At 40.1% G+C, this 18420-nt stretch overlaps 1 protein-coding gene and 2 long non-coding RNA genes across 3 annotated transcripts in view; 1 reads left to right on the top strand and 2 right to left on the bottom strand.

Annotated features, from left to right (window-relative positions):
- The window catches only part of TNRC6B (trinucleotide repeat containing adaptor 6B), a 76072-nt gene extending 72354 nt beyond the window's left edge, over window positions 1-3718 (bottom strand). Inside the window, exon 1 of the mRNA XM_035903191.1 lies at window positions 3461-3718. Within this exon, the coding sequence (XP_035759084.1) occupies window positions 3461-3465 (5 nt within the window). The 5' untranslated portion in view covers window positions 3466-3718. The remainder of the gene's footprint in view (window positions 1-3460) is intronic.
- Window positions 3719-4270: 552 nt separating this feature from the next.
- On the top strand, window positions 4271-8818 carry LOC118453264. The gene is made up of 3 exons (XR_004843191.1): window positions 4271-4600; window positions 5113-5434; window positions 7793-8818. It is a non-coding gene; the product is annotated as an uncharacterized LOC118453264 (long non-coding RNA).
- A 1438-nt stretch (window positions 8819-10256) lies between these two features.
- LOC118453263 overlaps window positions 10257-18420 on the bottom strand; it is a 35693-nt gene continuing 27529 nt past the window's right edge. Inside the window, exon 5 of the long non-coding RNA XR_004843190.1 lies at window positions 10257-11610. This is a non-coding gene — a long non-coding RNA (uncharacterized LOC118453263). The remainder of the gene's footprint in view (window positions 11611-18420) is intronic.

The raw sequence follows: 18420 nt of genomic DNA, 5'->3' as shown, positions 1-18420 counted from the left end.
CCCTCTCGTCACCTACTACCTTTACAAGATTTCCGGAAGGTTACAAAAGTAGAACCCAGATACCCATACCTGATCATCCTGGTAGGACATGAAATATAACCGTTTAGAGCTCAAAATCCTATGCAGCTTATCTTCCTGACTCAAATATTGACCCGTTTAAATAGGAAACCAATACTTAAACTGAAACAGCTCTTCAGAAGTAAGTAGGTTTCTTGTTAATTAAAGCAAAACCAACGTCTCAAACTTTTCAGTTATAAAACAATGGCCACCTGAAGACAATACCAAATGTGCAGATTCCAACAAATACTGTTCAAAATAAACTGTAAATTAAACTTCTCACCTTGCATCCTGGTCACCAGAAAGAAAGTAGAACCATAATGACCAGAATTACAGAATTCTGCTTCAAGGTGCAAGCCACAAGTTTTTGCAGGGGTACTAGGAAAGGTACAGATAAAATTTCTCTTCCAGAGTATGTTGATTCTATAGATTTTTCTTTATTTACAGATTTGGCTGGTTTCTCCTCTACTCAGCCATCTATTAATAAGTAAGACACAAAAGTCTCAAAAGGTTAAGTCTAGCTGTAACCAGCCGGCACAGACCGTATGATCTTATGAAGTTTCTTTTTTTTTTCCTTCCCAGCAGGAGAGAAAGAGGCTAAAAAAAGCCGCTGAGAGTGCATACTGATTTTTCAGTCACTTGTTTTCCCTGAATTTTTTTCCCATTAGAACTGCAGACTCCTGTATATTGAAACTCAATGGTAATAAGGTTTTTCTTGTCAACTATTTCTCAAGAATCTCTTAGATGTAGTGCAAAAAAACTCCAGGGGCTCTGCTGACTAAAGAGTTCACTGTAGTTTTCAACTTACTAAAACAGTGTGCCTCAGAAAGGGACTGATTCCTGCAGATACCAATAACAATTGACATACAATGCAAAGAGAAAAATGAAATAAGCTTCCGAGCCCATTGTCTATCACTGTAAACTGAAGGAAGCAAAAACGGCTCCCCCACCCCAACATTTCTGCAAGCTTCAAACTGATCTAGAAATTGCAACTTGAATCAAGTCTCAAAACAATTTAAAATAAGTATTTTGTTCCCTTCGTACTGCAGGAACGTACTGAATGCAAACAGTATTGAGAATTGCCCAGACATGCACTTTTAAAAATCCTACAATTACACAGGCTGCAGAGTCCTCAACACACCCTGCGCCAAGATTTGATGGGTCAAAGACATATTTATATAAGGAACTATTTTAACTGGTCCTTCCTATTCACAGTGTACTGTCTCACAAGGCTACTTTAGTATCTAACAGACTCCATACTGGAATCACTTCTATTATTCTCAGTCATTGCTTTCTGTCTGATCCATGACAGCTTCTACAGTTATGAGCAGTTGTACTTACTACAAAAATATTCTGTATTCTATCTCCCTAACAATCACGCTGTACTAACATTTACACAATTTGGAAGTGTACAACATAGACAGTTATGCATACAGATGAAAAATACACAGGAAAGGCGGGCGAGTACTCTTCTCAAGTGCAGATTCTGGGAAGGCTACATCCTACAATATTGACAACCTAGGACAAAATCTAGATTTTCATTACATCCTTAGTTCAGCCATCCTATGCTACAGCAATTAGCATCTGAACTACATAATTAATGTTTTGGTCCAGTAAGTACCAAATCTGAGAATACTACTACTTCATACTGCATTTAAGTTTGTCTGTCAACAGGTGTATTCAACATATTCTGGGAACATCAGGATCCCTGCCAAGCCCAAGAAGGCTCTGAATAACAATACCCATCAGGCTGCATCAGGTCAAAGACACAGAACGTTTTTATAATATTCCCTCACACAGATACATGCCAATAACACAAGAGTGGAATCTACCAAGTTTATTAACCCTAAAGAGGGAAAATGTATTACTTTGTATATGAACTGGGTTCTCTATTGCTACTGAACTCTGTAACACCAACATTATCAGCATGATACTATATCAAATTTGAGTAATTACTTTTTTTTATGGGCTTGCTCTAATTTAAAATAAAAGGCCACCCTTAATTTCCAAAGGAAACAATATACTTCAGAATTATTTCAAATATTTGCTGGCCAGTAGAGGAAAAAAAAGCCCTGATACATACTACTGGCAAGGCAAGCCAGATACATTTTCGGTAAACGTATCCAAATCTGTCTCCTCCAGCTGTATTTAACTGTATGGATGTAAGGTCACAACGAAATATAAAATATGACCTGTCTGGTAGGTTTATAAAGTTGACCTGCTAACCATAATCAATGCACACATACACTGCAATGTGAAAGTACAGTCACATGATTATTTGCATAATTATCTGCTGCTTAAATATCCAGCTGTAAAAATGATCACAGTACAAGGCCTATCAGGAAAGGGTGAAGGATAATGTATACTAGCACAGTGAATTTTTTTTCACTTAACCTCACAGAAAGGAGCATTACATCACACTCTTACAATGCAGGAGGAGGGGCCTGTTCTCAGAAAGCAAGCTTCAGCTATTTCCCTTTAATTTTCTGCTTGGTTCTGGAGGGAGATGCAAAAATAACTTGGGTTTAGATTTTTAGTAACATAGAAGATGGAAAAAAAAAAAAAGCGAGAAAACACAGCTTTTTAGCTACCTTTCCTAACGTGCCGATGAACAGCCGTTTTATAAAGAATACAGAGCAAAAGTCTACGAAACAGCAGCAGCAGCAGCTAGCACCTCGCATTTGCAAGCCTGCATTCCTAAATATCTGCCCCACATTTTATCAGCCGCCAGACCCGTCAAGCAGAGGAGGCTGCCCGTACTTCTGGGCAGCTGGAGGCGGCCAGACCGTTCCCAAGCCGGCGCTCCCTGGCGCCCCGAGCTCGCCAGAACTCCCACCCACGCCTGGCACTCGGGAGTGTTTGGGTGCCTGGGTTTAGGGTTTTGTTTGGGTTTTTTTTAATTTATTTTTTTTTCCCCTCCCTGGGAAGGGGGGCCCGGTGAGAACACTTCCCCATCTGTCCCTTGTCGGACCCAGCAGCAGAAAGAATGCAAACCCGGTTTTATATATGCAAATTTTTGCAGCAGATTTAAGAGCTTCGGGTGCTGTGGGGAAGAAATCACTGTTTAAGAAGCCCCTATTTAAATAAAACAAGATTTTCAGTACTGTCTCCTCCTTCACCGGCTTGGAAAACACAAACGATCTTCTGTAATTTGCCTCAGTGCTCAGTTTAAATTACAAATCTCTTCAAAATCCACAATACACTTCTACGGAGACCGCCTTCTAAAAAGCCCGAAAAATCCACTAAAAGTGCTTTCCGCGTAAAACGAGACAACGCCTGAAGCAAGCATTTGTGCTAGAAAGAACACCCCTGCCACACCACGGCTGGAAGCGCTCGGCTCAGGCTCTTACGAACCTACCGAGAGGTAAGAACAAGAAGAATAAAATATAAACGTACCACTAACCTCATAAAGTGCAGCAGTGCTTAAATCCAGCGAGTTGAGGCATACAAGGTAGAAATGGAAATGAAAAAAAGATCCAAAAATGATTCTGTGTTTGCTTTTTTTTTTGTTTTTGTTTTTGTTGTGTTTTTTTTTTTAAATTCTTATTCTTATTTCAAATGTTCAGAAACCAGCAGAGACTCTGTCGGCCATTTTGGCTTGAACTCCCTCACTCACTCTCCTCTCGCTCCCTCCCTCTCGCTCCCTCTTGCTCTCTCTAAAGGAAGCAGCTTTTTGTGACCTTCAAATAGAGGCCGGTCATGTGACTCCAGGCAGGCTGTCAATCACGAGGCGGGGCGGGCCGACTTCCCGCCTTAAAGGGGCAGCGCCCTGCCCGCGCCGCGGGACGGCTGCTCCCCGCCGCTCCAACGCGCTCTTCCCCCCGCTTGGGTCTTCTCCCTTCGTCACGCAAAGGCGACGCGCAGAAAAACAGGGGAGCCGTGAGAAGGCGGAGAGCAGCTCAGCCGGGGCTTTTCGCTTGAAAACGAGCTGAAAATAAAGCAGGCGGTCACGCCAATCCCACATCCAGGCTGCAGAACCACTCAACGGCGAATAATGACATGTCGAAGTCCCACCAGCCACGCGCGCTCTTCTGCGCTGCGCCCAGGGGACACTTGAGCCTAGCGCTTACCTCGAGAGGAAACCACATTTTAAGTACCCCCATCCCGGTCCAAGGACAAGAAGAGGTTGGGCTTTGGTTGACAACGAATCCAGGCTGCCCGACACGCACGCGTAAACCCGGGCCCCGGGTTCAGAGGCACGAACACCTGCAGGACAGCAGAGCAAACTCGGTCTCTCCTACTGCCTTGCCTGTTTTTAAGTCTCAGGCTGCAACTCAATCGTTAGGCAGGCGCTTGATAGTCTCTTCCCACGGTTTCCATAGGATAAACGCTCCAACAGTTGAAAGAGAGAATCCCAACGTGTTGCAACATTAAAAAAAAAAAATGTGCAGGATGTTCCCAGACATTACTCTGGATGCGCAGAAACAGTAAAGAAGACAGTTCAGAAACATTATGAGGCAACACAAGCATGATTCTGCTGCGAGGAGGCTTGCTCCGGAGTCAGCCCAACACAGGCAACACGCGCTCGAACCGACTGTGTCAGGTACCCCAGCCTGGCGAGGTAACCCACGCCAGCTCGGGAAGCTCACGGAGCACCCTCGAGATTGAACCCTTAAAACACCCAAGTTGTTAACTCTGTGCAGTTTTGCACCGTAACTTTGCAGAAAGTAAAAAAAGACCACACTAGCAGTGGAAAAGCACCACAGAAAGAAACCAGCTTGAAAAGTCATAGGAATGAAGGGGGGTGGGGGCAGGAACTGCACATTACAAATGAGAGTAAAAATCATTAGTGTGTATTATTATACTGCAGAAGTCGTAGGCTAAATGTTACGTTTCAAAAAATCACCAGGAGGCTACGAATGGCTAACAGGGCTCAGGTTTCGATGCGCTTTGCTCCTACTACCCTTACGGTAAGGTACAGAAACTCTCGAATGGGGATTCCCCCAGCGAGGGGATTTCTTCAACGGGACTACAGCCCGCACCCTAACCTCCCCTACGCCCACCTCTGCAGGCTCCTGAAACTCTGGAAACAGCTCACGCGTGTTGCATTTGCAGGTACTGAATGAAACAGCAGCAGTTAGACGCCAGCCACCCAGGTCTCTCTGTCTAAACCAGAGCGGAGAATCGGCCTGCTGGATGCAACAGCTTGCGGTGCCTTGTGGCAGGGCTAATCCAAACGCGGCAACTTAAGAAATGTGGTGAAGTCTCAGCGAACGTGTTCTTATTTGTGGCAAGACCCGAAGAGAACACCACAATTGCTCTGAATATCTAAAGACAAAACCCAAACCAACTGCTAGGCATCTGATTTACACAGTTTCGTAAAAGCAAATATATACACGTATTTATGAAACGGCTATCCCCCTTCTGAAAAGTCACAGTAAGTATTGCAGCTGCGTATTCTATACATGTTCACACTGAGTATGACAGCATGCACTAAGCTACAGATAAATTTACTCCCTCTCAAAAGCCAAATTGTTTTACTCAGACTTATAAATCCTCTTAACTTCGGTAGGGCTTGCCAGCTCTCCATTCTGAAGTCCTGGAAGCTTTTACTTCAAGGAGTTGATAATACCATGATGACGTTCAGCAACCAGCACTCCCTTGAGTCGCTGTGTATCAAGTGTAAATCACGGCTATAAAATTTCACCTTGTCAATGTTCTATTGACAAAGCTTTTTTAATCAGAAAACTATTTTTGGGACAAGCAAATAATCAGTGAACCAAAACTATTTAGAGGCGCCAGTATGGGCAGTTCTGAAGTAACTGCAGCATGGATAAAACATCCTGGGTTATTTGGCATTCTGTTAAAAACGTATGGGCTATGGGCCTAGGTTTTACCCTGACCAGTCTGTTTTCCACAAAGAACCATGGACTCCACTTGACAAGGTGAAAATTACCCATATTTTGTTTCCTTCAAAATGTTATTTGGAAGCAACTTCAACCCCCTTATTTTAATATAAAAATAAATGAAATAAATTATTTAATTGAATTTTTTCAACTAAGTTAACAACTGAAACATTCATCATTCTTTACCTATTCCTGTTGGCATATTGTTAAAATGGCTCACATAAAATTTTGGTTGTTTGGTTTGGGGTTTTTGTTGTTGTTGTTGGTTGGTTGGGGTTATTTTTTGTTGGTTTGTTGGTTTGTTTTTTTTTTAATGCAGCAAATTGTGGAAGCAGCAGCATCACAGCAGTTCAGGAAACAACGGAGTAGAGCATAAAAATACACAGCATATACGAAATCTGCAAATCCCTTTTCAGGGGGCAATTGCACTTTAAAAGCTAACCATTAAGCTTTCTGATGCTAACAGCGCTGTTAATAGCTCGTGTTAATAGGTTATATCCTTGTTATGTGCTACTAACTTATCTGATTACAAACACTTCATTTCTAAGCACCTTCCATCTGAGGATCATAAAGCACTTTAAAAACTTTAATGAAGCTTCACAGCGCTCCTATGAGGACAGTATCCAGTATGAGCAGACATACAGATGCACACACATGCACACTGAGGCGCTTACAGTCACGGATTCTCTGCGCTCATATCTCAACCGAGACAGGAGAGGAGTGGGTTTTCTTAATTCACATTAAGCTGCACTGTGGTTCTAGTAACAGCTCATCCTCTCTTATGACCTTTTGTAAAAAAATCAGTAAATTAGGCTTCAACATTCTGTACAAAGGTATGCTTCAGTTGTCCACTGAGCTACCAGCTGTCCCCTCCAGTTGTCAGCTCAAAAAGGAGACCTGGTCTGCCTGATCTGTAGATCTTTACTCAAAAGGATTTGAGTTCATCCCGTTCTTAATGCAAAACTCCCTGTCTCACGAGCTGGCATTTTGTTTGGGCTCAGAGTCCTGCAGTTTGATGCCATATCTTACTTATTTTGAAAGCTGCCCCCTCACCATCCTACAACACTGGGAGCCACTCACTGGGCTTTCTACACTGCCCATACACATGTGGTAATAAATCCAAGACATATTTTTTCCCCTAGAAAATTCTTCATAGCTGATACTATGGAAGTGAAAAATTCAGCTCCTCCCAACACAATTCCTCAGTAGAAACCTCAAATATTAACAAGTTTCTCATAGTATGAATGCCTTCTCACCAACTGTCCTTTCTCCTGCTGGTGAAGAATTTGCTTCCTGAAGTACCAGAGGCAAAGAGGCAGATTTTTTTTGCCAAAGCGAACTGAAGCCTACATGCCCGCTATCCTGCTGCAGCTCATCAGTTAGATTTCCCTAGACCTCCCTCCCCCAATCCCAGAAGCGGGGTGCAGAAACAGATACAAGATAATTGGAGGCCCACTCCTTCCCAGCTCCCCAACCAGTCACCAGTGTACCAACCGACCTGGATTACAATCATAGCAAGCACACATCTTCAAGCTAACAGGGATCAGGAAGGTTCCTCTGTCTTTCCAAGGTAAAGTTAAAAGCATAACTCGTAGGGCGAGGACACGTACGTGACGACTAGGTTACACAGTTGCACAATTTCTAATAGTAAAAAGCAAGCAGAGAACCCCTTAAATTAAGGAACAGAATTAAGAGTCTTAACTATGCCTCATGTGCTCTAACAACTGCCATATGACTTGTTTCAAGAGAACAATTAAAAACATTAAGGTTAAAGCCAGTTCCAAGCATCTTGCTTCCTAGACTTGGTAACAACTAGGAACTTGACACAGGCATCTTGGTCCTGGATGAGAGACAGCTCAGATCACTTTTAAATTATTTTCTCTCAACAGATGGAGATGCTGAATGCCCACCACTTCTGAAAAGAGAAAGCAATAGCTAAAGCAGGCTGTATCAATGTACTATTTTTTTTAAAAGTCTTCACAGCAATTGCACATAAACTATTGTACAGGAGAGATGACCAGTCCTTCCACAGGAGTGCAAAACTTTAAAATATTCAAGCATTCTTCAAGGACAAAATACTCATTCCTAAGGAAAACTAGGGTTTTGTTTTGGGGTCCCCTCCCTTCACATTTAGTGAGTAGTGAGAGATTTTATGCTGCTGAATTGTGAAAACAGAGCTGGCAGGGGTTTTTAACTATAGTAACCAAAAGTATAATGTAAATTCTTTCTTCAGAGAAAAATACCATGACAAAAAGCATTCAACAAAGGAAAAGCTTGCTCAGTTGCTCAAAAGGTTACAACAGCTTTTGCATCCCTTACACAAAGGCACTTATCAACACATTTTAGGAATGGAGCATACCATCATTACTATTCAAAACATATATTGCAACAGTGCTTTGGAGCCATACTAGAGCTCAGATCTCATTCATATCTTGCCAGGGACAAAAGAAAGAATACAAGCATATGAAGTTTAAGAACTATACATGACTTCAAGGCCAAGCCGAAGTTCTGACCCTATACATTAATGAGGTGCTCACAGAAAGGTAACAAGTCGGAAGGAAAACTTCATTCACCGAACTTTGCGAACACCCACTTTTCCACCTTATTTTTCCTCAATCTGCCACAATACTTTCCCTAGCTGTTCAGCCTATAAATAATCCATTGCTATGCCTCCACTTCTTCAATCTCCTCAGATGCCCTTTCCAAAGTGGAGAAAGATGAAGCGTTCTAGCTGCCTTTTAAGAAAGCTGTTCCGTGAACAGCAAAGCTGAAAGCTCATTTCCTCTGAATCTCCATCAGACATCACCGAACCTCTACTTTACTGCATTAATCCCAGCTTCCTGCGCATCCAGTTCTCCTTTGATGCCAAGGCTCTACCAGTATATTGAGCCCTATGTTTTTCACCTCTTTCGGTACCTGGGAAAAAAATAGCATATGCTGCAGCTAATCCCAAAATGCACATGATGATTAGCTATTAGCAGACATAACCAGAACAGGTAAGTCTGTTGTTTTGTCCTGAAGCCCTTCTTTTAGTGGGGAAATTAATTTTGGCCTCTCCTCCCAGCAGTTACCGAAGTTTAATATAGTTGTAGTTACCAATATATTATAATTTCTTACTCCTCTGCCTCACTTGACCAAAACCAGACAAGAGACTCCAAACTTACTCAGGAAAGAGACAGACATGGAAAGCAATTGCGTGAGACTTAACCACTCTAGGAACTGAAGAACTGACCCCAAACATCATCTCCCATTCAATCAAGTCCCCCTCTAAATGCTGAATGAGTTTTTATATCCATATCCTTGGAAATTAGATGAGTACTTTCCAGTAACATAACATACAAGGGAACTTGTGCAAATTACTATTCTTAGAATTTGGTTAAGCTGCTCCTTACTATAATTTCAGAAGCTTTTTGATTTTGGAGACTCTAATCCTAACAGGTCTCCCTCTTCAGTTTCTAAAATCCTAAAAAAAAGCCAAAATATCAGTGAAATAGGAAACGTTTATCCATTTTATGCAATTCTATCTACACCAGTGAAAAGATAATACTTCTTTCAAATAAACAGATGTTCAGGGAAATAGTATAGGATGTCACTCTGCCCATATATACAGCAAGCGGTTGCTTTCTAATTATTATTTACAGCAAGTGAATTACCGTGCCAGTTAGATGATTGATTCAGCTGGCCTTCCATCAACAATAGCTGTTACTATGCATTTCAAAAGGAGTAATAACCTCACTGGTTAAATCCTTCCTTCCCCCTCTCTTTAAGCCTTGAAGCTTTAAACGTTTTTAAACAGATAGCAGCAAGCATTTTCATCTGACCAGGTTAGAGTATTTAATGAAAAACTTATCTTTCATGCCTATAAACACTTTACCACAACAGGACCCCTTCTTTCTATAGAGCCTTTAGACATGCTTCTACTGAAATTCAGTATACTCTACTTTGGTTTAGTCTGCTCATGCAAAACAGATTTCTTACAAATACTTATGGGAGGTCTCACAAAAGACAAGGAAGATTTTTGGACTGAAAGAGTTAGTCTTGTTCTAGTCCAGTGGGGTTTTTTCTTCTTTTTTTCCATCTAAAAGCAAACTATACTGCACTTAAGATATTTTAAATATAATTTATTTATTTATGGTGAGATAGACCAGTACCTCTCCACAAATTGTTCTAACTTGCCTTTAGTTTTAGTATGGGGAGTTCAATCACTGGCCCGGAAACCTCTGAGCAAAGGAATTTCTGGCATCTTGGTTGGAGCTGGCACCAACCCATTTTCCTTTGTTCTCATTAAAGGAACCATAATATGCTAAGTTAAGTTTAAAAAAAAAAAAAAAAAAGGAAAGAAAAAACCAACCCAAACCCCAAAGTAAAAGCAGAATACAAAAAGAATGCATATTCAGTGGATTACTGTAAGAGAAGATTTCCCTAATTTGACTCATTTTTCTAATAAAAGCACTATTTATTGCTACAAAAATCTGTAAACTGATCTTTCCAAGTGACTTGAACATCTTCCCCAAGTAATTTGCCTTCATGTACAGCCCTTCAGTTTGAAATGTCAGGAAAGGAACAGCTAGCTATCCATGCAGAAAATTCTACAAGCTGTAGCTGTCACAAATATTCAAATGCATGCACTAACCTAAAACCAGTATGACCCCCAAATATGATCTACTTCGATGAAGGGCAAAGGGTTCAGCAAATTCCATTATCTAGGTAGGAGTAAAAGAAATCATACCAGCTCTCCAGATCACAGCATGCCAGAGGAGCAATGCAGCTTAAGAGCTCCAAAATATCTCTGTAAACAAGTTTTTAATTCATACCATGTTGACCACAGAGCACAGTATTTTTAGTCATACAAAGTAAGTCGTATCTTCTACATGGAATAAAGAGCTTGCTTTTTTTCCCCTTCCCTCCCCTTCTTTAACCAATAATGGTCACTCCCTGAAGGGTCTAAATGGGATCTGCAACTTAGAAACAATTTCCTGGACTTTAAGACCATTTGCTTTTTTTATCCTTTAACCTCTGGTATCTCTAAGGCATAATGGATAGTCACCAAAATTTCTATTTTCTGGACACAGGACACAATAAGAGAGCACAAACTCTAATTTAACATACAGCCATTAGAATTTTTTTTCTTTACCCCCTTCATCTCTTTTAAAGGAAGATTCAACCATTCATTCAGGTGTACACACAAAAAATACCAAAGACTTGACAAATGTATTCATTCTTTGAAGAGAATGAAGCAGGGAAAAAAGCACTGAGCAACTTGAATTGGATGCAAAGGGGAAAAAAAGTAAGTTTCAAGACTGTAATTCATACACATTTATGATGCCACTGACTTAGGCACTAACAGTCACAAGAATTGAATCCTTCCCAAATCAAAATGTGTGGCACTAACTTGGTGTAGATACCACAGAAATTTGTCTAAACTAAAATATATTTTTACATTAAGAATATAGACAAAACACTAATTTAGACAGGGATCAAAATTATTAACAGCCCTTAAGTGATTTTGCTTGCTATTCTTTAACTCTGTTAATCTCACGCCTATGTAAGAGGTCATCCAACAGTTGCCATCTAAACAGCAATGAAATACTAAAGAGAAAGCAACGTCCAGCCATCGATATAAATGACACATCAGAGGGCAGTTACCTCAGGCAGCTCCTGAGGAAGCGGCAACTTGGGGGAGGGAACAGCCACTTATCAACCAGACCTAAAAAAAAAAAAAGACTTCTTCGACAATGAACTTGAGATGTCAATAGAGTGTCCAGTACATGGTTTGCTTCCTGGAAACGGACTAGAGGACCAGGGGGTGGAGGGGGTTGTGGTGTTTGAAATGAAGAGGCTCTGGGATTTTAGGATTTTGATCAGCATGGAAATTCTCTCCTCTTTGAATTACACTAAGCTCTTTAAGACAGTGGTAAATCCGAATACCCTCCTTTTTGCTAGCAATCAGAATTACTACTAACTGTAATAACTGAAGAAACCAATGGTATAAAGGATTAATATGTGACACCATCTACTCTGGGTATTTTGCAATATCATATTTGTAAATCAAGCAAGCTGGAATGGAAAATACACTTTTCTCTTGTTTTGGAAAGACAACAAATGTAAAGAAGTCTCTTGATCAGATGAGACTGCAAGTTCAGAAGCAGGCTTTGTGCACTTCCTATGCAGGACAAATACAGAATGGGGCGGGGGCAACCCAAACAAACTAGCCTGTTCTTACCACAAGGCATCTGGAAGAAAGCATTATAAAACCCTAAGGGAAAGAAGCGCCAAACTATCCACACTTAGAATGTACGCTGTCCACAAGTCTTTTTCTCTCTCAATATTCAGCAGCAGTGTAGGTTAAACACATTGGGGTAGCAAGTGGGAACTTAACTTCCAAAATTGACTTTTTTTTGTGTGATCTCCCATAGCTTCCCCCCCCAAAGTTATCTGGCTCGTGTTTTTCCACATATTGAGAAAATACTTTCAAAATAACAGTACACTAATGGTATAGGTTAGCTGAGGTACATGGAAAGCCTGTATCTGTTCGTAACAAAATAAAACATACAGTGCTATATGCTTTGCTACCTCCTAATTTATGGTTTGAAAACAGAAAAAAAATAAAATCACCGAGGAGGTGAAATGGGGAATCTTAAAAACCATGAAATGACAGAAGTGAATGCCTAATCTTAAATTATTTTTGCTTAGAATACTCAGACTAGAGTTTTCCTGTGGGTAATACCTCTAATTTTAAGTACAAAAAATTCAAACAATTTAAGTATAAAATGAAACTAGTAAAATATGGAAGACAATCGATGGAACTTTGGGCATTTTAAAATGTTTAAGTTTTAAGTATAAATTCTGCATATTTTTGTTACATTGCTCAGAAGTGCTGTATTTTAAAGGCTACAAGCCAGCTTTTGCAACATTATTGACTTAACCAGTCTAATGGCTAAAACACAGCTGCCTCTACGGATATAGAATTCACTGCTGTCTCATCCATTTCTACCCACTCAATTGCACAACAAAGGGCAATTCTTTTCTCTATGCCTCAGGGCCCCCTTACATACACAGGTAGAGTTGCCTTCAAATGCAAACTTGTCCTGCCACTCGCTTCACTGCAGGGACTACAAAGACTTCTACAATATGAAGGTGATGAAAATATTCCTTAAACCTTAGTTGGACCAGGTTTCATTTTAAGTTTTAGTCTAATGGTCTCGTGCTCTCAAATATCCTTTCAAATCTCCAAGGGCATAAAAGAAAAAAAAAAAATTGCAAAGTTAGAACTCTCCTACTCAGACGAAAATATCAGAGCTAGCCTGAATTACTCTTGGAACTGAAGCGTATTCTGACATGCTAACAGAACTGCAATACCCTGTGTCAAAAGTGTCTGGCATGGCCACTACAGACGTAGCACATGTCTCTGTGGTGCCTCATTAGGATGTTGAACAGAGGACTTCAGTGTTTGGGGACATTTCTCTAATGGGCTACTTATTCTACACATACATAGAACAATCAGCAACAAAAAATAAGCTACGCCTTTACTTTTGAACATAATTGTTGATGTTTTCATGGAAGGATATAATTTACCATGAATTTCAACAGAATTCGGGGTGATACCCAAATTTAGGTACCCAAAATCTGAGTTGATAATCTGAATTAAGATTTGGAGGATACTTTGAAAATCCCAGCATGAATCTTCTGAGAAAAAAAAAAGAAAAACAAACCCCACAAACCTTCTCCTTAGGTTGGTACTGTCAGTAAATTAAAAAAGTACAATGGCAGTCAAGACAAATCTCAATACCTTCTGTAATATGGAATGTCCTTAATTTGAAGTACAAGTAAAGGCTGATAGAGCTTGCTTTGCTTAGTTTTAAAATTACAAAACTAAAGGGGGGGGGAGGGATGACACGAGGGAGGGGACAATTCTGCTTTGTAAGCAAACATAGAAGTAAGTTCTAATGAAGACTGAGCACATGCACAGAAGCTGAAGATGAAAGAAGGAAGATGAAAGGCAACGGACATAAATTGCAACAAGGGAAATTCTTACTGAATATTAGGAAATTTTTTCCACCGTAAGGGTGATCAACATTGCAACAGATTGCTCAGAAAGGCTTCTAAAGTAATCCTGAGAGCCTGATACAACTTAGAAGTTACACCTAACCTTCAAACTTGGCCTTTTTGAGCATGGGATTGGATGAGATGACTTTCAGAGGTCCTTTCCAATTTAAATTGTTTACTTAGTCTATGATTCCTGTTTCCAGCTTAGACCATTTTAGGTACCACTTTCTTTTAATTATAGTGTCACATAAATCCAGGAAGACATTGAATATTCCTGTTGAAATGTCAAAGAATAGTGTAAGAGAACATTACCAAATTTAAAATAATTGTTATCATCACTGGTTGCAAGCTCTTTCTAGCATTTCTGCAATTTTGGAGGGTCTTATTAAAAACTCTTGCCTCAGAATCTATACATTAAACTATCAAGCCAGGGAAAAGGCTATCCAGTAAGTCTAACCAATGACACTTTGTAAATTACAGAAATTATCTTCTTTAGCTATCTTTCTTACACTATGAATCACTTCCAGATGTACAAATTGCCAAGACAGTTGAACACTTTTCTCTCCCATTACTACAAAACAGCAGGTGGGGAACAGCCAGTTGAGTTACTTCAGACAGCAGTAATAGCTTGGCTTACCTTGCTAGTAAACACGAGTAGGAACTTGGCTCACTTTCTGCCCAAATAGCTACTGTCAAACAGGGTTCTCCTGGTGTTAGTCAGGAACAGTAAAACATTTACATTTTTCTTATAAAAAGGAGTAGTTTTTCATTATACTATCCCTTTCACTAATAGATCAAGGTGCATAAGTTTCTGGTGGTGACAGCAGGGGATAATTTATTAGCACAGGCAGAGTTGCTAATTAATACTGCTAGAACTAGGAGCACAACCTCAATTTAAGGACTTGAGTAGAATTTTTTGTTTCTGCCCCAAAAAAAAGGTACAAAGAGAAGCGGCTCTCTGCTTATCAACAGAAGTTTGACTGTTTTGGAAAGATGTTTCTGGATCAAAGTTGCCCATTAACCTTTGCTCTAGCAGTAAAGAAGTAACAGCCCTACCTATTACAATTGGTAGGGCAGCAAGAACCTACTGCCATGTAAAATGCAAGTATTTGGGGGGAGATAATATTTACTCCTTAAGCATGGCAATTCAGGTCAACCTCTCCATAGTGGATGAAAATACGAGAGAACGCCTCTAACAAAATGCCACCTGCAATTAAACGCAACTGATCTTTCTCCAAACTTTTCCTTTGGAAGGGAGGGAAAGGGCTTTCTTGCCAAACATATTAGCCACATAACAAAATAATGTGGCCAAGTGTAACAAACAAACAGTTTTATCACAAACCAGAGAGCTGAGAGGAGGGAGGAATTTATAGAGTACTTAAAAACTGAGAAGTAACAATTTCGTAAGGAGTCCACTGGTCCTCTGCTGGAGTAGAAGCATGATCCACGATGGCCATTATCAGCTCCAGTAGTTCAGGCAGACTCGCTTATTTTGAAGTGTAGGTTTTTGAGTAAGTGGCAGCCCTCACTGCTGCACAACCTTGACAGTTTTGTGATACAGGTACTGTGCATAAACTGCAAATCCTTCACAGGACTTGAGACAAGTATGCCCATTCCATATTTCACTCACACTAAGGATTTTAAATGGGTAACTTCTCTTCTTCATAATTAGCTTCATTTGAAATCAATTATATTCATGCTGTAGATGATCAGTTGAAGATTTCTAAAGACCTCATATACAGTCTAACAGAGTAATTCCTCCCTACAAAGCTGACACATACCAGCAAACAGCAGTTCAATCAAAAAAAATCTTAAAATGCTACAACTTTAGTACAGTAAATCTGCCTGAAAGAACTGTTCGGTACAGCAAAAGAAAGGCTTGTGAGACTGAAACAGTTTGGGGTTTTTTTCAATACTAGAAGGGACTCTTGCAATGCCAAATTTTTATCCCCAAGTCAAACTGAGTTGAAATAGTCTGTTACATTTCAGAAGTGCCAAAAGTCTCCCATGGATGCTGGCTCCCTGTAAGCCATGATGAAGCTGTACTTTACCAAAGGAAATTTCACATGAAACCGGGGCTAGGTAAGAACTACTACTTCCACTGAAAGTCTCTCAGAAGCATCTTTTTATTTCTGTTCTTTCATTGCCTACTCACACTTTGAGTCCCTTGGAATGCAGTTATATATTAAGAAATTGCTGGGCTTGCCTAGGAGGTTAACACTTGCAGCCTGCTCCAGCACTCTGGTGAAATTAGCTCCCTTGCAGGTCAGTTGCTGAAACCGTATCTTCTGAATACTTACTTCCTCAATAATCTCAGTACAGTTACCCAGATCAGGCTGCCTATGAAAGGCAATTAAATTAACACGCCCAACTTTTCAGGAAAGCAAATCAGAAGCACTCCAAAAAAAAAATTCCCATCTGCATAACTGTAGAGGGAGTAAACTCTAGAAGTCTGATGAACAGCTGGAAAGGGAAGGAAGCATCTTCAGCTATTTCTACAGTGAATGCCTGACTCTACATTCAGACTTATGATCTACTTTTCACTAACAAGCTCCAATTTTATTTCAAACCAACTAGGAGGACAACAGTAAGCACAGACCCACAGAATCATTGCAGAGGGAAGGGATCTCTGAGATTGTCAATCCCACCCCTTTGCTCAAAGTATGATTAACTACAGCAGACTGCTTGGGGTTGTGTCCAGCTCGGTTCTGAATATCTTAAAGGATGAAGGTGACACAACCTTTCTGGGCAACCTGTTCCAAAGGTCTGACCACACTTCACAGTAAAAAAAAAAAAAAAAAAAAAAAAAAAAAGGGGGGTGTGTGTGTTTCCTTATGTTTGAGTGGAGTTTCCAGTACTTCAGTTTATGCCCATTGCCTCTTCACCAGGCACCACTATGAAGAGTTTGGCTCAGTCTTCCTTAGTCCCCTCATCAGGTATCTCTACACGTGGGTAAGAGTCTCCTCCAGGTCTTCTCGTCTCAAGGCTAAACAGTCCCACCTCTCTCAGCTTCTCCTCCTATGTCAGATGCTCCAGTCCCTCTCTGTGGCCCTTCACGAGGCCCACTCCAGGATGTCCAACTAATCCCTAATGAAAGTAAGTAATAATACAAAGAGGCAATTTCAGATTATTTTTTCTTTTCTTTTGAGATCTACAGCAAAAGATTTGAAATCAAAGCAGCTTTTTGGAGCCACTTAAGAATACAAATTACTGATCCTCTGCATGATTATCATTTGTTTATCTCAGATGCCAGATCAATGTCACTTACAGCAAGCGGTAAGCTCTATCAATACAGACAATTTTGTTCGGTAGTTGAAAATTTGAGACTGTGGGTAGAAAAAGGTGCAAGTGATTGATTTACATTTAAGAGCAATACCCACAATAGAATTTTGCTGGCATTATGCTACAGTTGCACAAAACAAGTATCTTCATCTCTCAGATGCATTACTAAAATTACACTTTTAGACTCCTTTCAAAATGATAACTACATTTTTAGGAATGATATTCCTTAGGGCAGGATCTGTATGACAAGATCCCAGATGCCACCTGAACAAAAATTTATTAGTTAATAGAATAAAAATCCTGCCTATCACTAATCTCATATTCTCTTTCTAATAACCACAGTTTTGGAGACGAGAGAGAGATAATGTTGCAAGGCACTTGAAAAGCTCTAATTAGAAAACAGGTCAACTGTAAAGTAATTCTAGCTTCCGCTTGCATCTAAAATAAGACAGCAAACACAAGGCTATGATAAATCCAATATAACATCCCTCATATTATTCACTGCAATAACGTGCTTTATTATACTGCTAGATAGCTAAAGAAACAATTCAGAAGAGCAGAAATCTACTTTTTATTTCTGCACTGATTTTTCTTCTGGAACTTTCTGAAAGCTTCTACTTGAACAAGCTTTGTATCTCTTGGTACCACTGTAAGTTGGGCAGTCTGAATAGAAAGAAATAGCAGCAATTACTTTGAGAATTTTGGCTCACTTCCATGACGGAAAGAATGTGCATGTTCAGCATTAGGACTTCCCTGAACTCATCTTGGCTACCTCAGAAACAGTTTCTCACTGTCGCAGATGCAGCGGACTTAACAGTTGCTAGTTTATCTACAAGGCAAGACCACCTTCATCCCAAGTCAAATCCCAGCCTTTCTGCAACAAGTGATCAGTAAGAACTTCCTCCTTCTCATGAGGAGACATCTAATTAGGCATAGGAAAAAAGAGTTCTGTGCTGTGGATTTCCCCAAGACCATCTTCTGCTTGCTCCAAAAGGCAGGTCAGGGAAAAAAATTAATTATGATACCAAAATTGAATTACCATTACATTAACTACAGAAAAGAATACAGAGTACCACCACTGCAATACTTCTAGGACAAGGCTCTGCTCTTCCCATCTGAACAAAAACCCAGGAAAAAACCCCAACCATTACCGGCTTTCAGTTTGAAGTCATATGAAAAAGCCATTTTT

The sequence above is a fragment of the Egretta garzetta genome, unplaced genomic scaffold (genome assembly GCF_000687185.1).
Source record: "Egretta garzetta isolate BGI_Z169 unplaced genomic scaffold, ASM68718v1 scaffold51, whole genome shotgun sequence".
NCBI classification, from domain to species: domain Eukaryota; kingdom Metazoa; phylum Chordata; class Aves; order Pelecaniformes; family Ardeidae; genus Egretta; species Egretta garzetta.
The sequence above is the reverse complement of the archived record's forward strand: the minus strand, read 5'-3'. Positions and strand labels throughout refer to the sequence as shown.